Source organism: Ochotona princeps, chromosome 2 (genome assembly GCF_030435755.1).
Source record: "Ochotona princeps isolate mOchPri1 chromosome 2, mOchPri1.hap1, whole genome shotgun sequence".
Lineage (NCBI taxonomy): Eukaryota > Metazoa > Chordata > Mammalia > Lagomorpha > Ochotonidae > Ochotona > Ochotona princeps.
This window is the reverse complement of record NC_080833.1, coordinates 36,493,596-36,514,513: the sequence shown is the minus strand read 5'-3', so window position 1 is coordinate 36,514,513 and position 20,918 is coordinate 36,493,596. Positions and strand designations below refer to the sequence as shown.

General features: G+C 46.6%; 1 protein-coding gene and 1 pseudogene across 2 annotated transcripts; both read left to right on the top strand.

Annotated features, from left to right (window-relative positions):
• Positions 1-36: 36 nt before the first annotated feature.
• Positions 37-20,917, top strand: LRRC41 (leucine rich repeat containing 41). 2 transcript variants are annotated; one of them, XM_004599422.4, is made up of 10 exons: positions 37-529; positions 4,438-4,524; positions 5,209-5,279; positions 14,371-15,511; positions 17,988-18,248; positions 18,774-18,938; positions 19,023-19,121; positions 19,723-19,845; positions 20,054-20,129; positions 20,228-20,917. In XM_004599422.4, the coding sequence occupies exons 1-10, from the start codon at positions 331-333 to the stop codon at positions 20,445-20,447; spliced, it is 2,442 nt and encodes an 813-aa protein (XP_004599479.2). In that variant the 5' UTR covers positions 37-330; the 3' UTR covers positions 20,448-20,917. The 2 variants fall into 2 exon arrangements, with proteins under 2 accessions (XP_004599479.2, XP_058536723.1); XM_058680740.1 differs by lacking the exon at positions 37-529 and adding an exon at positions 1,114-1,471.
• On the top strand, positions 10,754-10,848 carry LOC118758700 (U6 spliceosomal RNA; annotated as a pseudogene).
• Position 20,918: the final 1 nt, after the last annotated feature.

Sequence of the window (20,918 nt, the reverse complement as noted above, 5' to 3'; positions counted from 1 at the left end):
GTGCGGCATACTCCTCGTAGTCGCGAACACACGGTCTGATTGGCATGTACTACTGGCCAGAGGCAGAAGGTAGGGGGAGCTGATATATGTGCCTGAGAATATTTTAAGAAGAAACATCCCTTCAGTCACTGCAGACCATAGTGTATTGACATACGAATTTACTTAAAATAGCAGCTCCTAAGAGACGTGGAAGGTGTACTAACTTACTCGACATTTCTTTAGCGTATTTTCCATTCTCACCTATTTTAGTCATGGAACCGTCCTAACTGCTTGACCTTTTCAAGATGGCGGTCAGCGGACGCCGCGCTCGGGCTCGCGCACCTCCCCAAGATGGCGGCGCCCGAGGCCTGGCGCGCCCGGAGTTGCTGGTTCTGTGAGGTAGCGGCGGCAACGACCATGGAGGCCACGTCCCGGGAGGCGGCGCCAGCGAAGAGCTCGGCCTCGGGCCCCAGCGCTCCCCCCGCCCTGTTCGAGCTGTGCGGGCGGGCGGTGAGCGCCCATATGGGGGTTCTGGAGAGCGGGGTGTGGGGTAAGTCGCGGGGTGAGGGGCTACCTCCGGTAACGAGCGGGGGGCGGCCGGGGGGCGCGGGGGGCGAGGCCGGGAGGCCCGGGGCAAGGCCCGGCCCCGGGCACTGGAACCCGGATTGTGGGATCGGAGCATGAATTCCGTGACTGTCAGGGCTGGATAGAGTAAAAGAGGACTTTAAATGGGCAGGTGGACCTGCAAGGCGGCCTGGCTCAGGGGCAAGGGGGGCGAGGCCAGGAGGCCCGGGCCAGAGCGAAGGAGGCAGGGCCCGGGCGACAGAGGCTGGGCTGGCGAGCCGGAGCCGTGCGCTCCGAACTGACGCTCGGCTGACTTGAGTTGTGGAGTGCTCGGATGTGGAACCGACGTGCAAGGGATAGCCCTGCTGTCCCGGCCCGGGGCCGAGGTTGAGAGGCCTGGCCTAAGGCAACGAGGCCAAGCCCGGGGCCACCCAGTCTGACTGAGGGCCCGGAGCCCCAGGCATCGGCCTGACACCCCGATGGGTGTCCGGGCTCTGCAGCCCAAGCCGATGCGCGGGGGGTGCGGCCGCGGATTGCAGAGCAGGGGAGCGGAGCTGAGGGACAGAGCGAAGGGCTCGGGTCTCCGCGGCCTGTCTGACGGCGCAGGGTGGACGGGAGCGCACCGACGACCCGGGCCTCCAGTGCTCGGCGGAGCGGCGCTGCAACCCGTAGGGCTGGGAACGCCGGAGTTCCCGGGGAGGATGGGGAGCGGACGGAGGGTGCCCCGGCCGGTTCGAACGTCTGGCCGGCGGGAAGGGCCGAGGAGGCCCCAGGCTGGGAATAGTGCTGACTGTCCGGCCGGAATGGGAGGGGTGCGTCGCCGCGGAGAGGCCTTGGTCCGAATGGAAGTGACCGGAGGCCCTGGACGTGAGGACTGGCCGGGAGCACAGGGCACGGCTGCGGTGGACATCTAGGATGAGCAGTGAAGGTGCGCGGCTTGGGGCCCTGGGATGAGCGTCGGGGAAGGGCAAATCGGCCAGCTGGGCTGGTGGGCCTGGGAGTCCTGCGGGCCTTGGAGCAAAGACTTGCAAGGCCTGCTCCCCTGTGGGCCAGAGGAGGCTGGGTGTGGGCTGGTCTGTGAATAGGGGACGGGACCTGGATCTGATAAAGTGAAAAAGGAGGTCAGGGCCTGCACAGGCCTTGGCTGCAAAAGGGCCCAGGGAGGCCTTGAGCCTGTGACAGACTGGTGGTGTGAGGGGGAGGGGTCCAGAGGCCAGAGCCGAAGTTGAGTAAGGAGAGCTGAGATCGTGGCCTGGGCCCAGGGCTTGAAAGAAGAGGGGTACAGGAATGCAGGCTCTGGGTCTGGGATTGTGTTTGCTGTGAGTAAGGCCTTGGTCAGGTCTGAAGTAAGGGCTTGAGGCCTTACGGGGGGGAGGGGGGCAGGAGATGTGGGGGAGGGGGACTGGGTTGCACTTTGTGGAGGTGATGGGGGGGGAGCGGGCCTGGAGTTCAGGGGTTGTGTCTTCTCCAGAATGAATCCCAAGGCTCTGGAGAGTGGTCCTGGAGGCCCTTGATGGTGAGAGTGGAGCACTACAGTGCCCTGCGGGGGTTGGTGGTTGGGAGAGGCCTTGAACCTCAAGGCGAAAAGGGTCAGGAAACAGAGAGAAAACTCCCTGTGGAAATAAGCAGGGCACTCAGAAAGGGCTGGGGAAAGCCTGCGAAGGCAGAGAGGGCCTGGATGCCAAACCTGTCTAGAACCGGGAGACAAATGCTTGTGGAGACCCCAAATTGGGAAGAGAAAGCATGAACAATACAGCTTGGAAGCAAGTGAAAAACTAGTCTTATGAAGCCTGGAGAAACAGAGGAGTTTGAAATAGGACACACGAGAATTCTTGTGGCTGTTGAGAAGGAACGGCTAAACAGGGGTCAGAATGGAGGGAAAGGAGGGTATATATATGGCCTTTTAGGAGAAGGGCCAAGAAACAGGCCTGCTAAGCAGTGCTGTTTTGGAGAAGTCTCAGTGTGGGATAAGACAAAACCTGGAAAGGCTTCATAGATGTAGTGTACTAGCATGCTTAGCGTAAGGAGTGGGGAAGCGGGGAGTGAGTAGAGGCAACAAGAAACTTAAGTGGAATAATGTGTATTATGCCTTGAATGACAGGGCATGAAATTAGACTGTGGTAGAGCCTTGGAGTGTTATTTATTTCTTTAAACGTGTTTTACCGTTTGTCAGTTGCACATTGTTTCCTTTAATCTTATCTGAGAGCTCTTATTCACTGATTCACTGCCCCCCATCTCCAATGTGATTCTGGGCTAGGTTGAAGCCTGGAGCCCAGAATTTAAGTTGTGTCTCACATATAGGTAGGGTCTCAGTTACTTGAGCCATCACCTGCTGCCTCCCAGGGTGAGCATTAGCAGGAAATGAATCAAGAAAAGAGCTGGGCCTCAAACTCAGGAACTCTGATAGGGAATGTGGACTCAGGCTGAAGGTAAGGAGAGCCCTAGGCTGTTGTAATAGTCCACATGAGAGCTGATGTGGATTGTGTAAGCACACAAGCACAGGGAAGCTACCACTTTCAGCATCTTTGTTAAGTAGCAACTATGCATAAAGAATTGTAATAAATTCTTGGATATTGAAATTCAGTTATTACACAAGTAAAGGAGGTTCTTATGTGGTCCTAAATCTTCAACAGATGTGCTACTGACAGGATAAAAATAACAGCCAACATTTAGGGAACTTCTTATAGCAAGACATTATCCTAAACAGATTACAGCTATAATCTCCTTTAATCTTCACAACAACGTTAGGAGATGGTTATTACCACCATCTCTATCTTAAAATTGGGAAACATGAGGCTTACAGAAGTTAAAGAATTTATCTAAGGATTCACAACAGTTAGGAAATTACCCAAATTTGTCCAACTTCAGAAACTAAGCCCTTCAGCTGTTATAATGTAATCCCTCTCAGAACTAGAAAAGTTGGTGAGAGCAGCTTTTATTTTTAAGATACACTGAATTTGGAGTTTAGAGATTAATTATCTTTTACTCTTTATTGGAAAATACTAGTTCATGCCAAAGTAGTGGCCCAAAGGATAGAAGTGCTTAGTTTGGAAGAATAGAAATTTCCCAAAGCCATAATAAAGGACATATGACACTTGAAAGTTAAGAGGTTGATTAAAAATGCTTAAAGGGACAAGGACATTCCTGTTGGAGAGAACATCGTGACAGAGGCAGAGAAGAGCCTGATATGTCAAGTCAACAAAGAAGGCACTTCAGTGTGGCTGGAGTGTCGAAGGCTAAGCAGGGAGTTGAAGTTAATAGAGATTATGAAGAACCTTTTATCACACATTCAGTAAGTCTTTGTTTTAAAAAAAAAAAAATGATTGTTTATTTGAAAGCCAGAGTGACAGAGAGAGATCTTTCCTCTGCTGGGTCACTTCCAAATGTGTGCAACCGCCATTAACTGGGCCAGGCCGGAGCCAGAAAGCCCCACCTCCCTGGGAGTGTCCACGAAGATCATGGGAAGCTAAGCCCTGGAGCCATCTTCCACTCCTGTCCCAGCCACATTAGTAAGAAGCTGCCTCAGAAGCAGAGGATCCAGGGCTTAGAAGAGCACTACCGCAAGGACGTCAGCATCCCAAGCAGCAGTTTAAGTGCTGCACTATGTTGCCTGTATTGTTGTTCCTCAGTAGTACCTTTTTAATGCGAAGGGTTTATTATGCATTAACCAGATCCTAAATGAGCAGGTCAGCTTGTTATGGGTATTATTTTACTCTTGCCTCTATAATTCCAGTTGCTAACTGAGTGACTGAAGGTAAGTAGACCAAAACTTGGAACAGACTTGTTAATTTCTATAAATTCCATTTATTAAATGAGAAGTCTACCTTGCCAATAGAATAAATAATGCATGGAATCCCAGGGAGGAAAAAATAAACTTTATTTTCTTTTTTGTAGCTCTCCCTGGCCCAATACTTCAAAGTATCTTACCTCTGCTTAATATATACTACTTGGAGAGGATTGAAGAAACTGCCCTCAAGAAAGGTGAGTGTCTTCCTGATTCTCCCAGTGATTATGAGCAAGGTGCTCTTTTGTTCTTCAGGTGTATATTATACCTGATAACTTCATAGAATTTCATACTTTTCAAAAATTATTTTCATACCTTCTTTCTGATAAGATAATGCACAATGTCCTGTGAAACACAAAGCACTCATATATATATATATATATATATATATATATATATATATATATATATATATATATATAAAATTCCTGTGAGAGTGAAAAAATGAGATGCAAATATGCTACAATTAATGGCAAAGCTAGGAATAGAACCCAGATTTTTCCTTATTTTACCAAGCTGCCTTCCCTCCTTGGACACATCCTTTAACAGTTAACATTAATCTGATCCTGGTGTGCCAAGTGTTATTCTAGGTGCTTTATAAAGAAACTCATGTAATTCTGTTAACAACCCTTTGTAATAGCTGATGTTAACCACATTTGAGGTAGAGATGAGAAAATTGAGGTAGAGAGAAATTAAGTAAGTTGCCTAGGCACATAGCTGGAGTGTAGTTTGCTGACATTCACAGGCAGTCTGTCCTTACAGCCAGCACTCTTAAACACTGCTGTATTGCTCCTGTGAACCAGAGGACAGCATGAAAGTCTAATTACTTCACTTGCAGTGGCCAGCAAACAGCCAAGTAAGTGTGATACCTCTCCTTACAGGCCTCTCCACTCAGGCCATCTGGCGCCGACTCTGGGATGAACTGATGAAGACAAGGCCTTCCAGTCTGGAAGTAAGTTGAGGCACCAGGTAGCACTGGAGTCTGATTTTGCACAGTGAAAGTAGGAGTAGCACACAGATAAAGCTGGGTGCGGGTAAAGTGCAAGGGCAGGGATGGACTGGGTTTGAGAGGAGGGCTCTGACAACTTCTCACAAAGTTCTGACTCACTGTGCGCTTGTCACTGACTTGCTTGCTCACCATGTTTACAGAGGACACAAAATAGGGAAATGTAGTGATTACAATGGATGGCAGAACCAAGATTGTCAGAGTTCTTGTCAGAGTTGACATAATAATCAAACCTAACAACATGAAATTTCACATGATAAACCAACTTTTCACCAAGTCTAAAAAATTCCAGTTGCATGGCCTCAGGGTAGAGGATACCAGGGTCTGACTCCACAGGAGTGCATGTAGAAAAGAATCCGGATTTTTCTACAGTGTGCTGAAGCCACTCACAGTGACTATGCTCTGAGCCGTGCAAGCTAATGTACATACAAGATATGCTGAAAACCAAGAGGGACAATAGTCCCGCCTGGCTTTGCAGAGTCCAGGCTACCCCTGGAGTATGGACAAAGAAGTCCAAGATCATGTGAGTCACATTTGGAAGACTGGAGATGCTATTCCTGAAAAAGACTTGGGAGACACGAAGCATCTTAAAATATGTGAATGGTTGCCACATGAAAGAGGAACCAGTAGACTTGTTCTGGGTGGAAGCTACAGAGAATGCATCTTTCCTAAGCTGAAGGAACAACTTGTCAACTCTGAGCTTACTGGTGATGAAACAAGCTAGCTGTACAGGTAAAAAGCATTCTATCATTAAGTGGTCAAATAAAGTCTGGATCACTACTTCACACAAAGGTGTTGTACAGGGAATTCAGCATTGCAGAAGGGGTTGGACAAGTTATTCTTAGGGCTTCTGTTGTCCCTGAGATTCTGCTATTCACTGATTCAGATAGAAATCACTGGGGCTCTTGTTAAACAGAATTTCTGTTGCTGCTACATAATTGGCTGAAATGATAAATTTGGTTTAATAAACATTTACTATAACTTACCACGTACTATACTCTATCTTTTGCTGGCTATCATAAGCACAGACATATCTTCAATCTTGAAGATCTTCTGAGTTTAGTGGGACAACATACAAATATATGTGCTAGAGTAAGAGGTATGAAAAAGGGTAGCAGGAAATCGACAGAGAAAGCAGAGTGCATGCTTCTTTTTTCTTTTCTTTTTTTTTTTTTTTTCTATATATTTACTTTTTTGAAAGGCAGAGTTAGAACTAGAGAGAGAGGATGTCTTCCACCTGGTTCACTACTGAAATGATTACAATACCCAGAGGTGTGCCAGGCCAAAACTAGGAGGGTGGCAGGGACCCAAGTATTTGGACCATCCTCTTTTGCTTTCCCAGATATATTAGCAGCAGACTGACTCAGAAGTGTACACTAGACTGAAACTTGTGGTTATATGGGATGCTGGTAATGCAGGCAGCAACTTAACGCGCAAGCCACAGCACCACCTTTTCTGTCCTGCTGCCTCTGCTTCCCAGTATGCCTGGGAGGCAGCAGATAATGATGACCCAAGTACTTGGGTTCCTGCTGGTCACATAGGAGACCCTGGCTCCTGGCTGCAGCCTGGACCAATCCTGTTGTTGTAGGCATTTGGGAAGTGAACCAACCTATGATAGATCAGTCTACATCTATCCCTCCCTCTGTTTTTCTGCCTTTCAAATAAATAAATCTTAAAAGAAAGAAGGCCTTTTCTAGAATATAACGTTTGAGCTGGGCTTTTTATGTAAGGCTAAATGACAATTCCCCCCCAAATTAAAACAAACAAACAAACAAAAAAAACAGGTATCTAGAATTGCATGTACAATTTTTAGGAGACATACTGAATTCATGCTATTTAACTCCATATCCTTCAGCTTTTACACTTCCAGATTTGGACTGCAACCCTTGGATGAGGACATTAAGACCTAGCAAAATCCTTAGTCAGCAGACTTTATGAGAAAGCAAAGTGTATGCAAGAATCTAGAAAACAGTAACAGCCTTTTGCCATCTTTAAGGATATCACATATAGTCTTTGCAAGTATTTTACAGGCAATTTGGTGATCAACGTATGAATATTATATTATTGTCTTTCTCTTAGAGAAAAGTTCTTTCTCCCCAATGTTACCAGAAGCTTCCTGAGAAAAAGGAAGCTTTTTTCTTCACTACGAGTTTTTTAGAACATTTGGGAGGTCCCAGGCAGGAGTCCCAGCAGTCACTTAGAAGTCCTGAATCAAAGAATGGGAGATCTCTCTCAGTCTCTCCTCTCTGTAAATCATCCTGTCAAATAAAAATAAATCTTAAAAAAAAAAAAGAGAGAGAAGGGAAGGAAGGAAGAAAAGGAAGACACCCACATCCCAAAGTATTCAAGCTCCAGCTCCTAACTCAGTGCAGACCCTGGGAGGCAGCAGTGATGGCACGAACGATTGACTTCCTGCCACCCCTCTTGGGTGGGTTGAGTTCCCCTCCTGGATTCAGCCCCTGGCCCAACACAGGACCTTTGTGGCCATTTAAAGACTGAACCAGCAAAGGGATCTTTTTCTGTCTCTCACAATTTTAAAAAACAAAAGCACAAAACAAGAATAAAGATGACTAGATAGCTAATTTCGGGATGGAAAGAGTGTAACTTTGAAGTATGCAGAACCACAGAAGAAAATATGAACATATTTAACCACCAAAAATATCAGTTCCCTAAGCAGAATTTAAAAGGTGTGAATATTGTGGAACAGTCAGTGGTTAGGTGTGGATCCCACATGAGATCCCATATTGGATGCTAGGTTCATATCCTGGTTTCCCACTTTAAATTGAACTTTCTGCTTATGTATGTTCTGTGAGGCAGCAAGCAATGGCTCAGTATTGGACACTTGTAACCCATGTGGGAGACCTAGCTTGATATCCCTGCTCTCCTAGCTTCTTCAGCCTGACCCAGCCCCAACCTTTGCAAATGCCTGAGTAAACCAGTGGATGAAACATACTTCTTTCTCACTGTTGCTCTACTTCTCATTTAAAAAAACAAAAATCATAGAAAAAAAGTTGAGGGTGGGATTTGCAGCAAGTTGTATCAAATAAAAGAAAACAGAACCTGAGAAAAAGAACATCCCAAGGGCCAACACAGGCAGAGCAGATGAAGCTGCTGCCTGCACTGCCTACATCTCCTAGTCCTGGCTGGAGTCCTGGCTGCTTGCTTCTGATCAGCTACCTGCTAATAGGTCTGTCACCTATGTGACGACACTATGTGACAGCCATTTGGAGAGTGAACCAGTGGATGAAAGACCTGTCTGCCTCTTCTGTCATTATGCCTTCCAAATAAAATGAATAAAGTTCTGTACTGTTCATAAAATATACAAATCTCCAGTAAACTGAAAAATATGCAGTGTTATAGATGAATAAAAGGGAAAAGTAAAATTTTACCACTTAGGTTCGTAGTCTGGTTTTGATGTTTATTTTTTTTAAGATTTATTTATTTTTATTACAAAGTCAGATATACAGAGAGGAGGAGAGACAGAGAGGAAGATCTTTCGTCCGGTGATTCACTCCCCAAGTGACTGCAACAGCCAGTGCTGTGCTGATCTGGAGCCAGAAGCCAGGAACTTTCTCCAGGTCTCCCTCATGGGTGCAGGGTCCCAAGGCTTTGGGCCGTCCTCGACTGCTTTCCCAGGCCACAAGCAGGGAGCTGGATGGGAATTGGAGCTGCCGGGTTTAGAACCAGTACCCATATGGGATCCTGCGGCACGTCCAAGGTGAGGACTTTAGCCACTAGGCTACCACATTAGGTCCTGTTTTGATGTTTTATTTCAAAAGGTAATGCCTAGGGTTGGCCAGTGATGGGTTAAATCTGCATTTAATATGCTGTTGGTGGGAACAGAAATTCTTGCTAGGGGTTCTTAAATTATTTGATTAGAAGCTACTAGGTACTCATAATTCATTGCAGTAAAATTTAATATCAAAAGACTAGAATAACTATTTACTCATACTGGAAGCATTAACTATTTTCAAACCTTTTATAAAATGTTTTATACATTTTAAATATTTAAAGATATTCAGGTTATACCACTCCCTGGGAGGCAGTAGCCCTTATTAGAGTGCTGTTTCAAGTCCCAGCTGCTGCATTTGCAATCCAGTTTCCTGCTATAAACTGCTAAATACTAAAATTAAAATAGACATGAGACAGCTGAACTTATCTGGACAATGAGATGCTGGATTTTATGCTTGGTAGATGCTTGCAATGAGAGAATCTCAACTGAATTTGAACTGTGGTAATGCAACAAGGTGGAGGAATCCACCATGGCGGGGGGTTGGGGAGGGGTGGGGGGAATCCCAGTGCCTCTAAAACTGTGTCACATAAAAAAAACCCACAAATGTATTTGATGAAATAATAAAGAAAAATTCCCCCCCAAAAAAGAAAAAAAAAAAAACAACTCTGATCATATTATAGATATTGAGAGGGATATAATTCTGATACATTAAGGACCTGATCTACTTGATACATGAATTAAACCCAGGTATTAAAGTACTATGTAGGAGATAGTAGCCTATTGGATATTTCTGAATTGAAATGAAAAAAATAATCCTTTGTTCGTTTTTCACGGTAATAAACTATTTGTAATAAAAAAAAAAACATGCTCCACAACAGGGACCATGGGATGATATTGCTGGCCGTTCCCCATTCCCAGGTACTGAGGTAGTTGGTAGGCTGCGTTGGGTTCTCCCTTTGTAACCTCCCCTCCCCAAGATGTATAATGTTCTTGCCTACTTTCCTCTGACCCTTGACCCTTCCCCTCCCCGTTCAACTATGTAAACATCAAAAAGAAAATTAAACCCCCCCAAAAAAGATGTATTTATTTTTATTGGAAAGTCAGATAAACACAGAGAAGGAGAGACAGAGAGGAAGATCTTCCGTCTGATGATTTACTCCCCAAGTGGCCGCAACGGCTGGAGCTGAGCCAATCCGAAGCCAGGAGCCTCTTCCAGGTCTCCCACACGGGTACAGGGTCCCAAAGCTTTGGGCCGTCCTTGACTGCCTTCCCAGGCCACAAGCCAGGGAGCTGGATGGGAAGTGGAGCTGCACGGATTAGAACCATTGCCCATATGGGATCCTGGTGCGTTCTAGGTGAGGACTTTAGCCACTATGCTATCGTGCCAGGCCCAATAAATATATCTTTAAAGAAAATTAAAAAGTTTTGCATCTTGGGTCTGGTGCAGTGGCTCAGTGGTTAAATCCTCACTTTGCAAGTGCCAGGATCCCATATGAGCACTGACTTATGTCCCAGCTGTTCCATTTCCCAGCTAGCTCCTTGCTTATGACCTGGAAAAGCAGTGGAGGATGTCCCAAAGCCTTGGGACCCTGTACCCATGTGTGAGACCCGCATGATTTGGGGAGTGAACCAACAAATGGAAGATTTTTCTGTCTCATTCCATCTTGCCAATAAGAATAAATCTTACTTGCTGCAGCAGCACATATATAAAAATTTGAACGATTCAGAGATTAGCATGACCCCTGTGTAAGGATGACCCAGTTAGAATAAATGTTTTTTTTTTAAAAAGTATCTGCATCTCTACAAGCCCAGCAAATGAGTCACTTGGGCTAGGTATTTTTAAACTCTGACATTTTATCAGTAGGGCGGAAACGCAGGGAACTGCTGCCTGTTAATGCATGAATTCATGAAATGCCAGTGAGATAGCTGACAGAACTTTTCATACTCTACTCTGCAGACCTACAATGTTTGCTTTTCACTTTACACATGAAGATGAGGCAGGAAGGTGACTTGACCTGCCTCTGGTTACTGAATGGCAGACCCAAGATTCATGTTGAAACAGTGTGGCTCTGGAGCATGTCTCTCATTACCACGTCATGTAGTTCATAACAGTTAATCACATGTCTGGGGTGTGGAAACATCAAATGTGTAACCGTTAACATAGCTGGAAAATCTCAGGCTTTAACCATCTAGTCTACATTTGCTGCATGCCCCGTATAGCCCTAAATAGCCACATCGTATTTTGTTTCAGGTTTTGGACCTAGATCTTATAGTGCCCATCTGACCTCCGTAGAAGCTTTCCTAGCATTAGGGTGACCTAAAAATGTTTGTTGCTTTTTTTTTTTTTTTTAAGATTTATTTATTTCGGGCCCGGCGGCGTGGCCTAGCGGCTAAAGTCCTCACCTTGAACGCCCTGGGTTCCCATATGGGCGCCGGTTCTAATCCCGGCAGCTCCACTTCCCATCCAGCTCCCTGCTTGTGGCCTGGGAAAGCAGTTGAGGACGGCCCAATGCATTGGGACTCTGCACCCGTGTGGGAGACCCGGAAGAGGTTCCAGGTTCCCAGCATCGGATCGGCGTGCACCGGCCCGTTGCGGCTCACTTGGGGAGTGAATCATCAGACGGAAGATCTTCCTCTATCTCTCCTCCTCTCTGTGTATCTGGCTTTGTAATAAAATAAATAAATCTTTAAAAAAAAAGATTTATTTATTTTTATTGTAAAAGTCAGATATACAGAGAGGAGAGACAGAAAGAAAGATCTTCCATCCGATGATTCACTCCCCATGTGACCGCAGAGGCTGGAGCTGAGTCAGTCTGAAGCCAGGAGCCAGGAGCTTCCTACATGGGTGCCAAGTCCCAAAGCTTTGGGCCGTCCTCGACTTCTTTCCCAGGCCACAGGCAGGGAGCTGGATGGGAAGCAAGTCGGCCAGGATTAGAACCAGTGTCCATATGGGATCCCGGTGCATTCAATGCGAGGGCTTTAGCTGCTAGGCCACCACACTGGGCCCGTTGCATTGCTTTTAAAATTTACTTAGCTGACATATAGCTAAACTTATGTGAGCAATATTAATCCATTAAGTCTTCACAGTTCTGCAAATGGTTTTTCAAGACTCTAGGTATGGGCCCGGCAGCGTGGCCTAGTGGCTAAAGTCCTCGCCTTGAACGCGCCGGGATCCCATATTTGCACTGGTTCTAATCCCGGCAGCTCCACTTCCCATCCAGCTCCCTGCTTGTGGCCTGGGAAGGCAGCTGAGGACGGGCCAAAGCTTTGGGACCCTGCACCCGTGTGGAAGACCCGGAGGTTCCTGGTTCCCGGCATCAGATCGGCACGTACCGGCCTGTTGTGGCTCACTTGGGGAGTGAAACAACGGATGGAAGATCTTCCTCTCTGTCTCTCCTCCTCTCTGCATATCCGGCTTTCCAATAATAATAAAATCTTAAAAAAAAAAAAAAGACTCTAGGTATGGGGGTCAGTAAATCTGGAGAAAAACTGGTACTGTAATACATAAAGGACTCAGTTGCACCCTCTGCTTCCTCTCAAAGCTGAGATTTGCTTGCCAAAAGTTTTTGTCTCCTTTCCCCCATGCTGCCAATGAACAAGCAGTTAGTTCAAGCAGGACATCAATCCTAGTTGGTATCTCAATAGGCAAGGTCTGGTAACAACTAGGGCCTGAGGATAGAAATGTCCTACTTTCTACTGAGAACCTCTGATACAATTGATGGTAATGCACAGAGGCTGGGTGAGGCTCACAGACTAATCTTGGGGCAACCTTAGACCGCTACTGTGTCTACTTCTGTCCAGTTCACGCTCAAAATCACAGCCTATTAGCCTTTGCAGTGGTAAATTCACTTTGTATTTTGTAGAGTTCTGACATGCATTCTCCCTCAGCTGGCCTTTACATATGTAGCCTACAGAACCACTACATCTGGGTACCTGGCATATGAATCTTTTAAAGATTTATTTATTATTGAAAGGCAGATTTACAGAGAGAAGGAAAGACCTAGAAAAAGATATTCCATCCGCTAGCCCATTCCCCAAGTGACCGCAACTCAATCAGGAGTTTCTTCCAGGTCTCCCACATGGGTGCAGTCCTAAGACCCCGGACCATCCTCAACTGCTTTCCCAGGCCACAAATATGGAAGTGGAACTGTGGGGAGCTGCAAGGCAAGGACTTTAGCCACTAGTCAGTTGTTGCACAGGGCCCTGGCATATGCATTTTTTAAAAAAATTAAAAGCTCACAGAAAATTCTCTGTGTGTGTGCCAAGAGCTGAAGATCACTTGCATTCACAATCCTACTAAACAAAATAAAGTCCCAAATCTATCAAACCAGTTACTGCCTTGGAGAAGGCAAATCTAAAATTTGGCTCCAGCTCTCTAGGAATCTTTAATCTGGTTAGGGTAATACATGCACATAGAAGATGCAACTTTAAGACAGTATTCCAGCATCTTAGTCCCAGGAGAATTCTCTGCCAAAAAAAAAAAAAAAATTACACGTCTTGTCGTCATTTGTTGTTCTGCAGCAAAGAACTATGTCTGGAAGGTGTAGGAAAGATGTGAGTTAGTGAAGTGACCAATCTGGCCACAGCAATGCATTCAGATGAACAAGATGTGGCAAATAATCTGTGGTAGGCAGCAGCAGCCATTTTGTGAAAGGGTTTCACCAACTGGACCTCAGATTAAAGAATGATGATAATGTGTTACACACATGCACACACAAAAATAAAATAAAAAAGATCCAACCCTTAATGATCAAGTGTGGAATCCTAAGAGACTGAAAAAAGCTGGTAGAAATTGAATAGAACTGGTCAAATTCTAAAAACAAGAATGTAAGAGTGCATGTGTAACCTGATAGCCAAAGAATGGTCTCCGGAACCATACGTCCTGGATTCAAATATTGATTACTGCTTATCTATGTAACCACTGATGATAACCTTTTTGCCTTGGCTCCTGTCCCCTAGTCCAGGGTTCTTTTTATCCCAATTTTAGTTGATTGAAACATACTTTAGAAACTATCAAAAATGGCTTCACACTTTCTGTGCATGCATAGTGTAAAATCTGTGTCGTTTCTCAGACAAGCATGCTATGGTCTTAAAATATGCAAACTACCGTTATTAGCTTGTGTGCCTGTTTTCTTACCTGTAAAAAGGTATCACCAGTAATATATCAGAGTCAGTGAGAATGGTATGAATTCACATAAATTGTGTAGCTCGACAGAAAGTTTACCATGGGAAAGGGAGATTTTGAGGTGTTTCATGGATAACCTCTTAATGTAATGTCATGTATGGTATGTTCTATACTTTCAGAGTGTGACCTGTTGGCGGGCCAAGTTCATGGAAGCCTTTTTCTCCCATGTTCTACGTGGGACTATCGATGTGTCTTCTGATAGACGTCTTTGTGACCAGCGATTCTCCCCTCTGCTACACAGCTCCCGCCACGTGCGGCAGCTCACCATCTGCAACATGCTGCAGGGAGCGACAGAGCTGGTAGCTGAGCCCAACCGCAGGGTTCTGGAGACCCTGGCTAGTTCTCTGCACACCCTCAAGTTCCGCCACCTGCTGTTCTCTGATGTGGCAGCTCAGCAGTCACTCCGGCAGCTGTTGCATCAGCTCATTCACCACGGGGCTGTCAGCCAAGTGTCGCTATACTCCTGGCCTGTGCCGGAGTCAGCTCTTTTCATCCTTATCCTTACCATGAGTGCTGGCTTCTGGCAACCAGGCCCTGGTGGCCTGCCCTGTCGCCTCTGTGGAGAGGCCGCTCGAGGCCGGGCCCCATCCCGAGAGGAAGGGTCCCTCTTGCTGGGCTCTCGCCGGCCTCGCCGAGATGCTGCTGAGCGATGTGCTGCAGCCCTGATGGCCACTCGACGGAAGAGTGAAGCCAAGCAGATGCTGAGAGCTGCACCTGCCACAAGAGTAACACGCCGGAGCGCACAGGAGAGCCTGACAGCAGGCGGGACAGACCCTAAGAGGGAGCTGCACCTTCCAGCCACCTCTGAGGCTCCTGGCACCAAGCGACCACCCACTGCTCTAGCTGCCACCTCCTCTGCCTCTGCTTCCTCTTCCACATCCTCAACCAAACGAGCTCCAGCCAGCTCCACACCACAGCCCAAGCCCTTAAAGCGTTTCAAGCGAGCTGCAGGGAAGAAGGGTGCACGCACCCGCCAAGGGTCTGGTGCAGAGTCTGAAGACCTGTATGACTTTGTTTTTATCGTGGCTGGTGAGAAGGAGGATGGTGAGGAGATGGAGATCGGGGAAGTGGCTTGTGGAGCTTTGGATGGATCAGATCCTGGCTGCCTGGGGCTTCCAGCACTGGAGACCTCACAGAGATTCCGCAGCATTTCCACCTTGGAGCTGTTCACAGTTCCGCTCTCCACAGAGGCAGCTCTGACACTATGCCACCTGCTGAGCACCTGGGTGTCTCTGGAGAGCCTCACACTCTCCTACAATGGTGAGCACCCTGGAAGGGCAGAGGTTGGGCATGGGTCCCCCCAGTAGCTCCAGGTACATACCTAATCCTCAAGGCATTAGGAGTGTGGCTCAGAAGTTGGAGATATGGTTCCTGTGTACTCACAGGTAAGTGATAGGCACACACCAGAAGGGTGGCAGACTGCCAGGGCCAGTAGACACATGAAGTCTGTAGCATTGACTTACTGTTGGAAGCAAGGTTTCCAAGTCAGCTGGAACTGAAGAGTGAGCACAGTTTAGTCTGGGAGGCAATCCAGGCGCAGGGGAGTATATGCCAATCTGTCCAGGGTTATGGTTGGATCTCACTAGTCACATCAGAGCAAGCTGTGGGGTACAGTTTATCAACCAACAGCCTGCAAGGCAGTCCTCAGGACTTCCCCACATTTTTCTTTTAGGTAGTAAAACTGCAATCCTAGCTAATTCCAATGATTTGAGGTTGCTAAGTACTGCAAGGAAAAAGACAACTGTGCATGTTGTTGCTATATACTCAGTCACCACCTTCATAAGAACCATGGTGTTTTCAGTAGTTTCTATTCTGCCACTCTTCCTTTCTCAGCAAATTCAATCCCTATTTCAACTTTAAGTCTGCCAGCCTACACACTATGCATTTGCACACATCCTGTTAACAGAAGGAACACTTCATCTAAAACTAATTCCTTCACTTGTCTGGATCCATACCTCACCTCCCACTTTCTTAGGGAGGCTTGTTTCTCAAATTCCTTAGTAATGACACTATAAAAGTCTGTTATAGTCTAACTATTCACAATATACTTAACCCTTAGGACAATCTTGAGATCACATAACTTACCCAGAATAACCTAATTGCAAGATTCAAACCTAGGCAACCTTCAGAATCAGCTCTCTTAAACCATTACTTAGGTAGCCTCCCTTCTCTCTAACATTTAATTGAAACCTGGTCTTTGCCAAAACCTGCCATCTCCTTTTTTCCAATATTGATGACTTCACTCCTGCTCATCAATCTTGAGTCACTTGCACCGTATCTACCTTTCTCAGCCCACTCTAGCCTCTCCTCTACCCCTATTCTGAGGTGAGCTCAGCAAGAGGGCCTCTTGTTAATAGATCCATTATATACTTCATCTTTTTACTCTAGGCAGCATTTTTGCTATTAGCCATTACATCCTTTGTGGAATATTCATTTCCATTACCTTAAAATCTTGATATACTCTTCTCTGTACTTTACTTCTGTGTCTTAATGTTCAAGGTTCCTCAGAGCTTGTTCCCATTTCATGCACTTGGTAGTTGATTTCATCCACTCCTGTAATCTGCATGGCCAACTATGCTAGACTTCTCATTCTAAACCATTAGCTTTGACCTTTGTCCTAAATTTCAAAATTCATTTATCTGATTATCAGACATTGCAGATCCACCAAACACACCCAATCTGAATGCACCTTCTTCACTCTATTAATGCTGTTCTCAGCAACATCAGTAGGCTCAGCTGCCCAAAGAAACTGAAGGCTGCTTGCTCTTCACATTTTCCCGCCAACTTACTCCAAATACTGAATACCCTCTTTAGTCATTTGGTCCTCTTAAACTTCTCTGCCTCAACACTTTTCCTCACCTGGATCCACCCCATCAACACTTCCCTGACTTCATATTGCCACTGTGCAACCCATCCTTCCCTGCAGTTCAAGCATTCTGAAAGTGTAGGTCTGACCCTGTCCTTACAGAGCCCCTCCAATGTTTGCCTCTATTGTACCTTTCTTTCAGACCCCTGCATATGCCACCTTCCTGTTGTCTCACTTCCCTTTAGTCTGTCTCCTTTACACTGAGTCAGCTGGGCAATCATTACTAGTAAAATCTACACTAGTATTCTGCTCATGCTGCCTGAAAAACCTGATAGCTTAGTCACCATTGGGTATATCTGAATGAATGCAACCAAAAGCAGATGAGGAAGTGGATTCCAAGCAATTGATTGCTTGGGATATTAAGTAGCATTAATCTTTCTTCATATTTCACTTTGGCCTCTGTCCCATTCCCACCCTATTACGCCATCACCAGACTGCTGTTTCCAGGTGTTGGCCCATGAAACATTAAACTCTAATCTGACCTTCCTAAGATATCTGTTGAATCCTTACTTAGGTAAGCGAGCCTTCCATTCACCCTGCAGCCTTCTGTGACCCTTCACCATCCATTCTACCCAAAAGATCCTCCCTTCAAGACCCAGCTTCTTTAGGAAACTGCCCAGAATTCCAGGGGCCTCTGCTGCTACCTGTTTAGCTCATAAACCATATGCTGCCCTGCAACATCACATCTTGTAGGCATAACCCAGCACGACAGGCATCAATGGGTTAACTAAGGAAAAAATGAGATAGGTGGTTAAGACAAGCAGGTCTAAGTAATCTGACCCCAAGCTCAAAAGATTTGTTGATAATGGGAGTCTTGAGGTTGCCTCTGAATGTCACCCCTGCTCAGACTTGATCTCTTTCCTGCCACAGGCCTGGGTTCTAATATCTTCCGCCTGCTGGACAGCCTGAGGGCCTTGTCAGGCCAGGCTGGATGCCGCCTCCGGGCCTTACATCTCAGTGACCTGTTCTCACCACTGCCCATCCTGGAGCTGACACGTGCCATCGTGCGAGCCCTGCCCCTGCTGCGGGTCCTGTCTATCCGTGTTGACCACCCAAGCCAGCGGGAGAACCCTGCTGTACCAGGGAATGCTGGGCCCCCTTGCCACATAATTGGGGATGAGGAGATTCCAGGTGAAGCTCTGTGTGTATGTTTGTATATGCATGTATGTGTGTGTAGCACAGATATGCCGGTCCATTTGAGAGAATGGTCTAAACCTTCTACCTTGTTGCTGACTTGTCTGGAATCTGTTTCATTTGGGTCTTGCATTCTTTAAGATAGCCTTAGGTTGGACAGCTTCCAGACTGCCATAAAGCCAGTAGTGACTAAGCAGCTTGTATCTCCATAAGTTCTGAATGAAGAACAGAAGACGAGTTAAGGTTCCCCTCTTGTATAACCCTCGTTTTGTTGTCTTCTACCATGTCATACTTCATAAACTTGTTTCCAAGAGCAGCCAGTCCTCCTGAACTAAAAGCCCCATAAGGGCAATGAGCAAGTATTATATTTAATACTCTACTCAGAGCCTAGTATAGCAGTTGACAGGGTAGGCACTCAACCAAGCAGATAAATAATTTGATTCCTTAGAAACATCATGGGACAAGTGTGGGGAGTGAGGTAGACAATTGCCAGCTGCAATCTTCTCTTCTTACTATATCCAGAAAACTGCTTGGAGCAGCTGGAGATGGGATTTCCAAGGGGAGCTCAGCCAGCTCCACTGCTCTGTTCCGTACTGAAGGCCTCAGGTTCTCTGCAGCAGCTGTCCTTGGATAGTGCCACCTTCGCCTCTCCCCAGGATTTTGGGCTTGTGTTGCAAACACTCAAAGGTAGGGTCAAGGCGGGTGGGGGTGGGAGGACCACGACACTGGTCTCTAGGCAAGCCAAGGTTCATGCCTCTGCCTCCTATCCAGAATACAACTCGGCGCTGAAGAGGCTGAGCTTCCATGACATGAATCTGGCCGACTGTCAGGGTGAGGTGCTGTTTTTGCTACAGAATCTGACTCTTCAAGGTAAGATCCTCAGCCAGAACCCGGGCTTCCTGGGTCTTTATTATGACTCTGCAGTTGTTTCCATCAGAGACCAAAAGCACTTTGGTTTTTTTTGTTTTTTTTTTTTTGCCTGTGTCCTAACTACAAAATATGCACTCTGCATTACCTTCCTTCTCAAAGTTCCAAACCCAGCTTTTTGTTCCAGTTTGAGTATGTGCTGCCAAAGCAAGTACCCAGATTTTCTATAAACATGCAAGATTGTTTTTAAGTGCTTTACCCAAAGCTTTTCTTACTTTTAGTGGCTGACAAAAATGGGAGAGGGGGAGAAATGTGTTGTCCCAGGTAGAGATCTGCCTCTGATCCCTACCTCTGCATAGAGGGCGTCAGTGGAGAACAAAACTACACCTGAATAATTTATTCATTAGGAGAACCTCCTTACAAGGACCAGTTAGGCTCAGTCTGAGGATGCTGATTTAGTTCCAGCCTCATTTGAGATCTTGGACAAATTCCTTCCTCCTGGGCCTCAATAAAATGTTCACATGCCTCAGTAAGGCCAACCAAAACCAGGAGGGGCAGTAGCAATCTTAACGCAGCCACAATTCACTCTAATTTCTCTTGACAGAGATTACCTTCTCCTTCTGCCGTCTGTTTGAGAAGCGTCCAGCACAATTTCTGCCTGAGATGGTTGCTGCTATGAAGGGCAACTCCACACTGAAGGGCCTTCGGCTGCCAGGGAACCGCCTGGGTGGGGGCCGGGCCCTGGGGAGGGAGAGGGGAAGGAGCCAGGCCTTTTACCTAGGAACATACTGGGTGAAGACATAGACCTTTTCACCAGGGACAAGGGGGAGGAATGTAGTTGTCTGCAATCTAGTCACTACTCGGCTTTACTTGGGTTGGGATACTCTTGTGTCTAAGTCTTGGGTACAAGTGATGAGTACTTCTCTTCTCTCCAGGAAATGCTGGCCTGCTGGCCCTGGCAGATGTTTTCTCAGAGGATTCATCCTCCTCTCTCTGTCAGCTGGACATCAGGTACATGGGGGGAAAGGGAAGACAAGGGATGGAGCTAAAGGGATAGAGACCATGGATTAATTGCTTCCTGGCTATCTAATTCATCTTACCCCTACTAGTTCCAACTGCATCAAACCAGATGGGCTTCTGGAATTTGCGAAGCGACTGGAGCGCTGGGGCCGTGGAGCCTTTGGTCACCTGCGCCTCTTCCAGAACTGGTTGGACCAGGACGCAGTCACAGCCAGGGAAGCCATCCGACGGCTTAGGGCTACCTGTCACGTGGTCAGCGACTCGTGGGACTCCTCCCAGGCCTTCGCAGATTACGTCAGCACCATGTGATGGGAGCCCATACCTCACATGCCCATGCTCAGTACCATCAGCTTGTAGGGGCTGAGGCATGGGGTGCCCAGAATCCCAAACCATCAATTCTGTCTTTCTCTTTCTGCCACCTTTTCCCTCTTTTTTCCATGCCCCCTTGCACTGAGGTCCTGGAGGCGTTGATGGAACCCAGCAAAGGCAGCTGGGTTTAGAGCTTTTGGGTCCCACACTCAGTACCCTGGCAACCCTGGGCCAAGAGGTTACAGTGGTCATTGGTCACTGAGGGGTCTCTTACCCATGCACTAGAGTTCCTACCTTCCCCCTTCAAGCAGGTACCCAGGATTTAGAGAAATGTAGGAGACCCACTACCAGGCCTCTTCCTTGCTGGGCTTACCACTCTGCTTCCGGGCCTCAGTCCCTTTCATACCTTTATTCCTTTCTTTTTTTTAACCAAAAGTTTTTCTTATAAAATAAATTTTGGGCAAACATCAT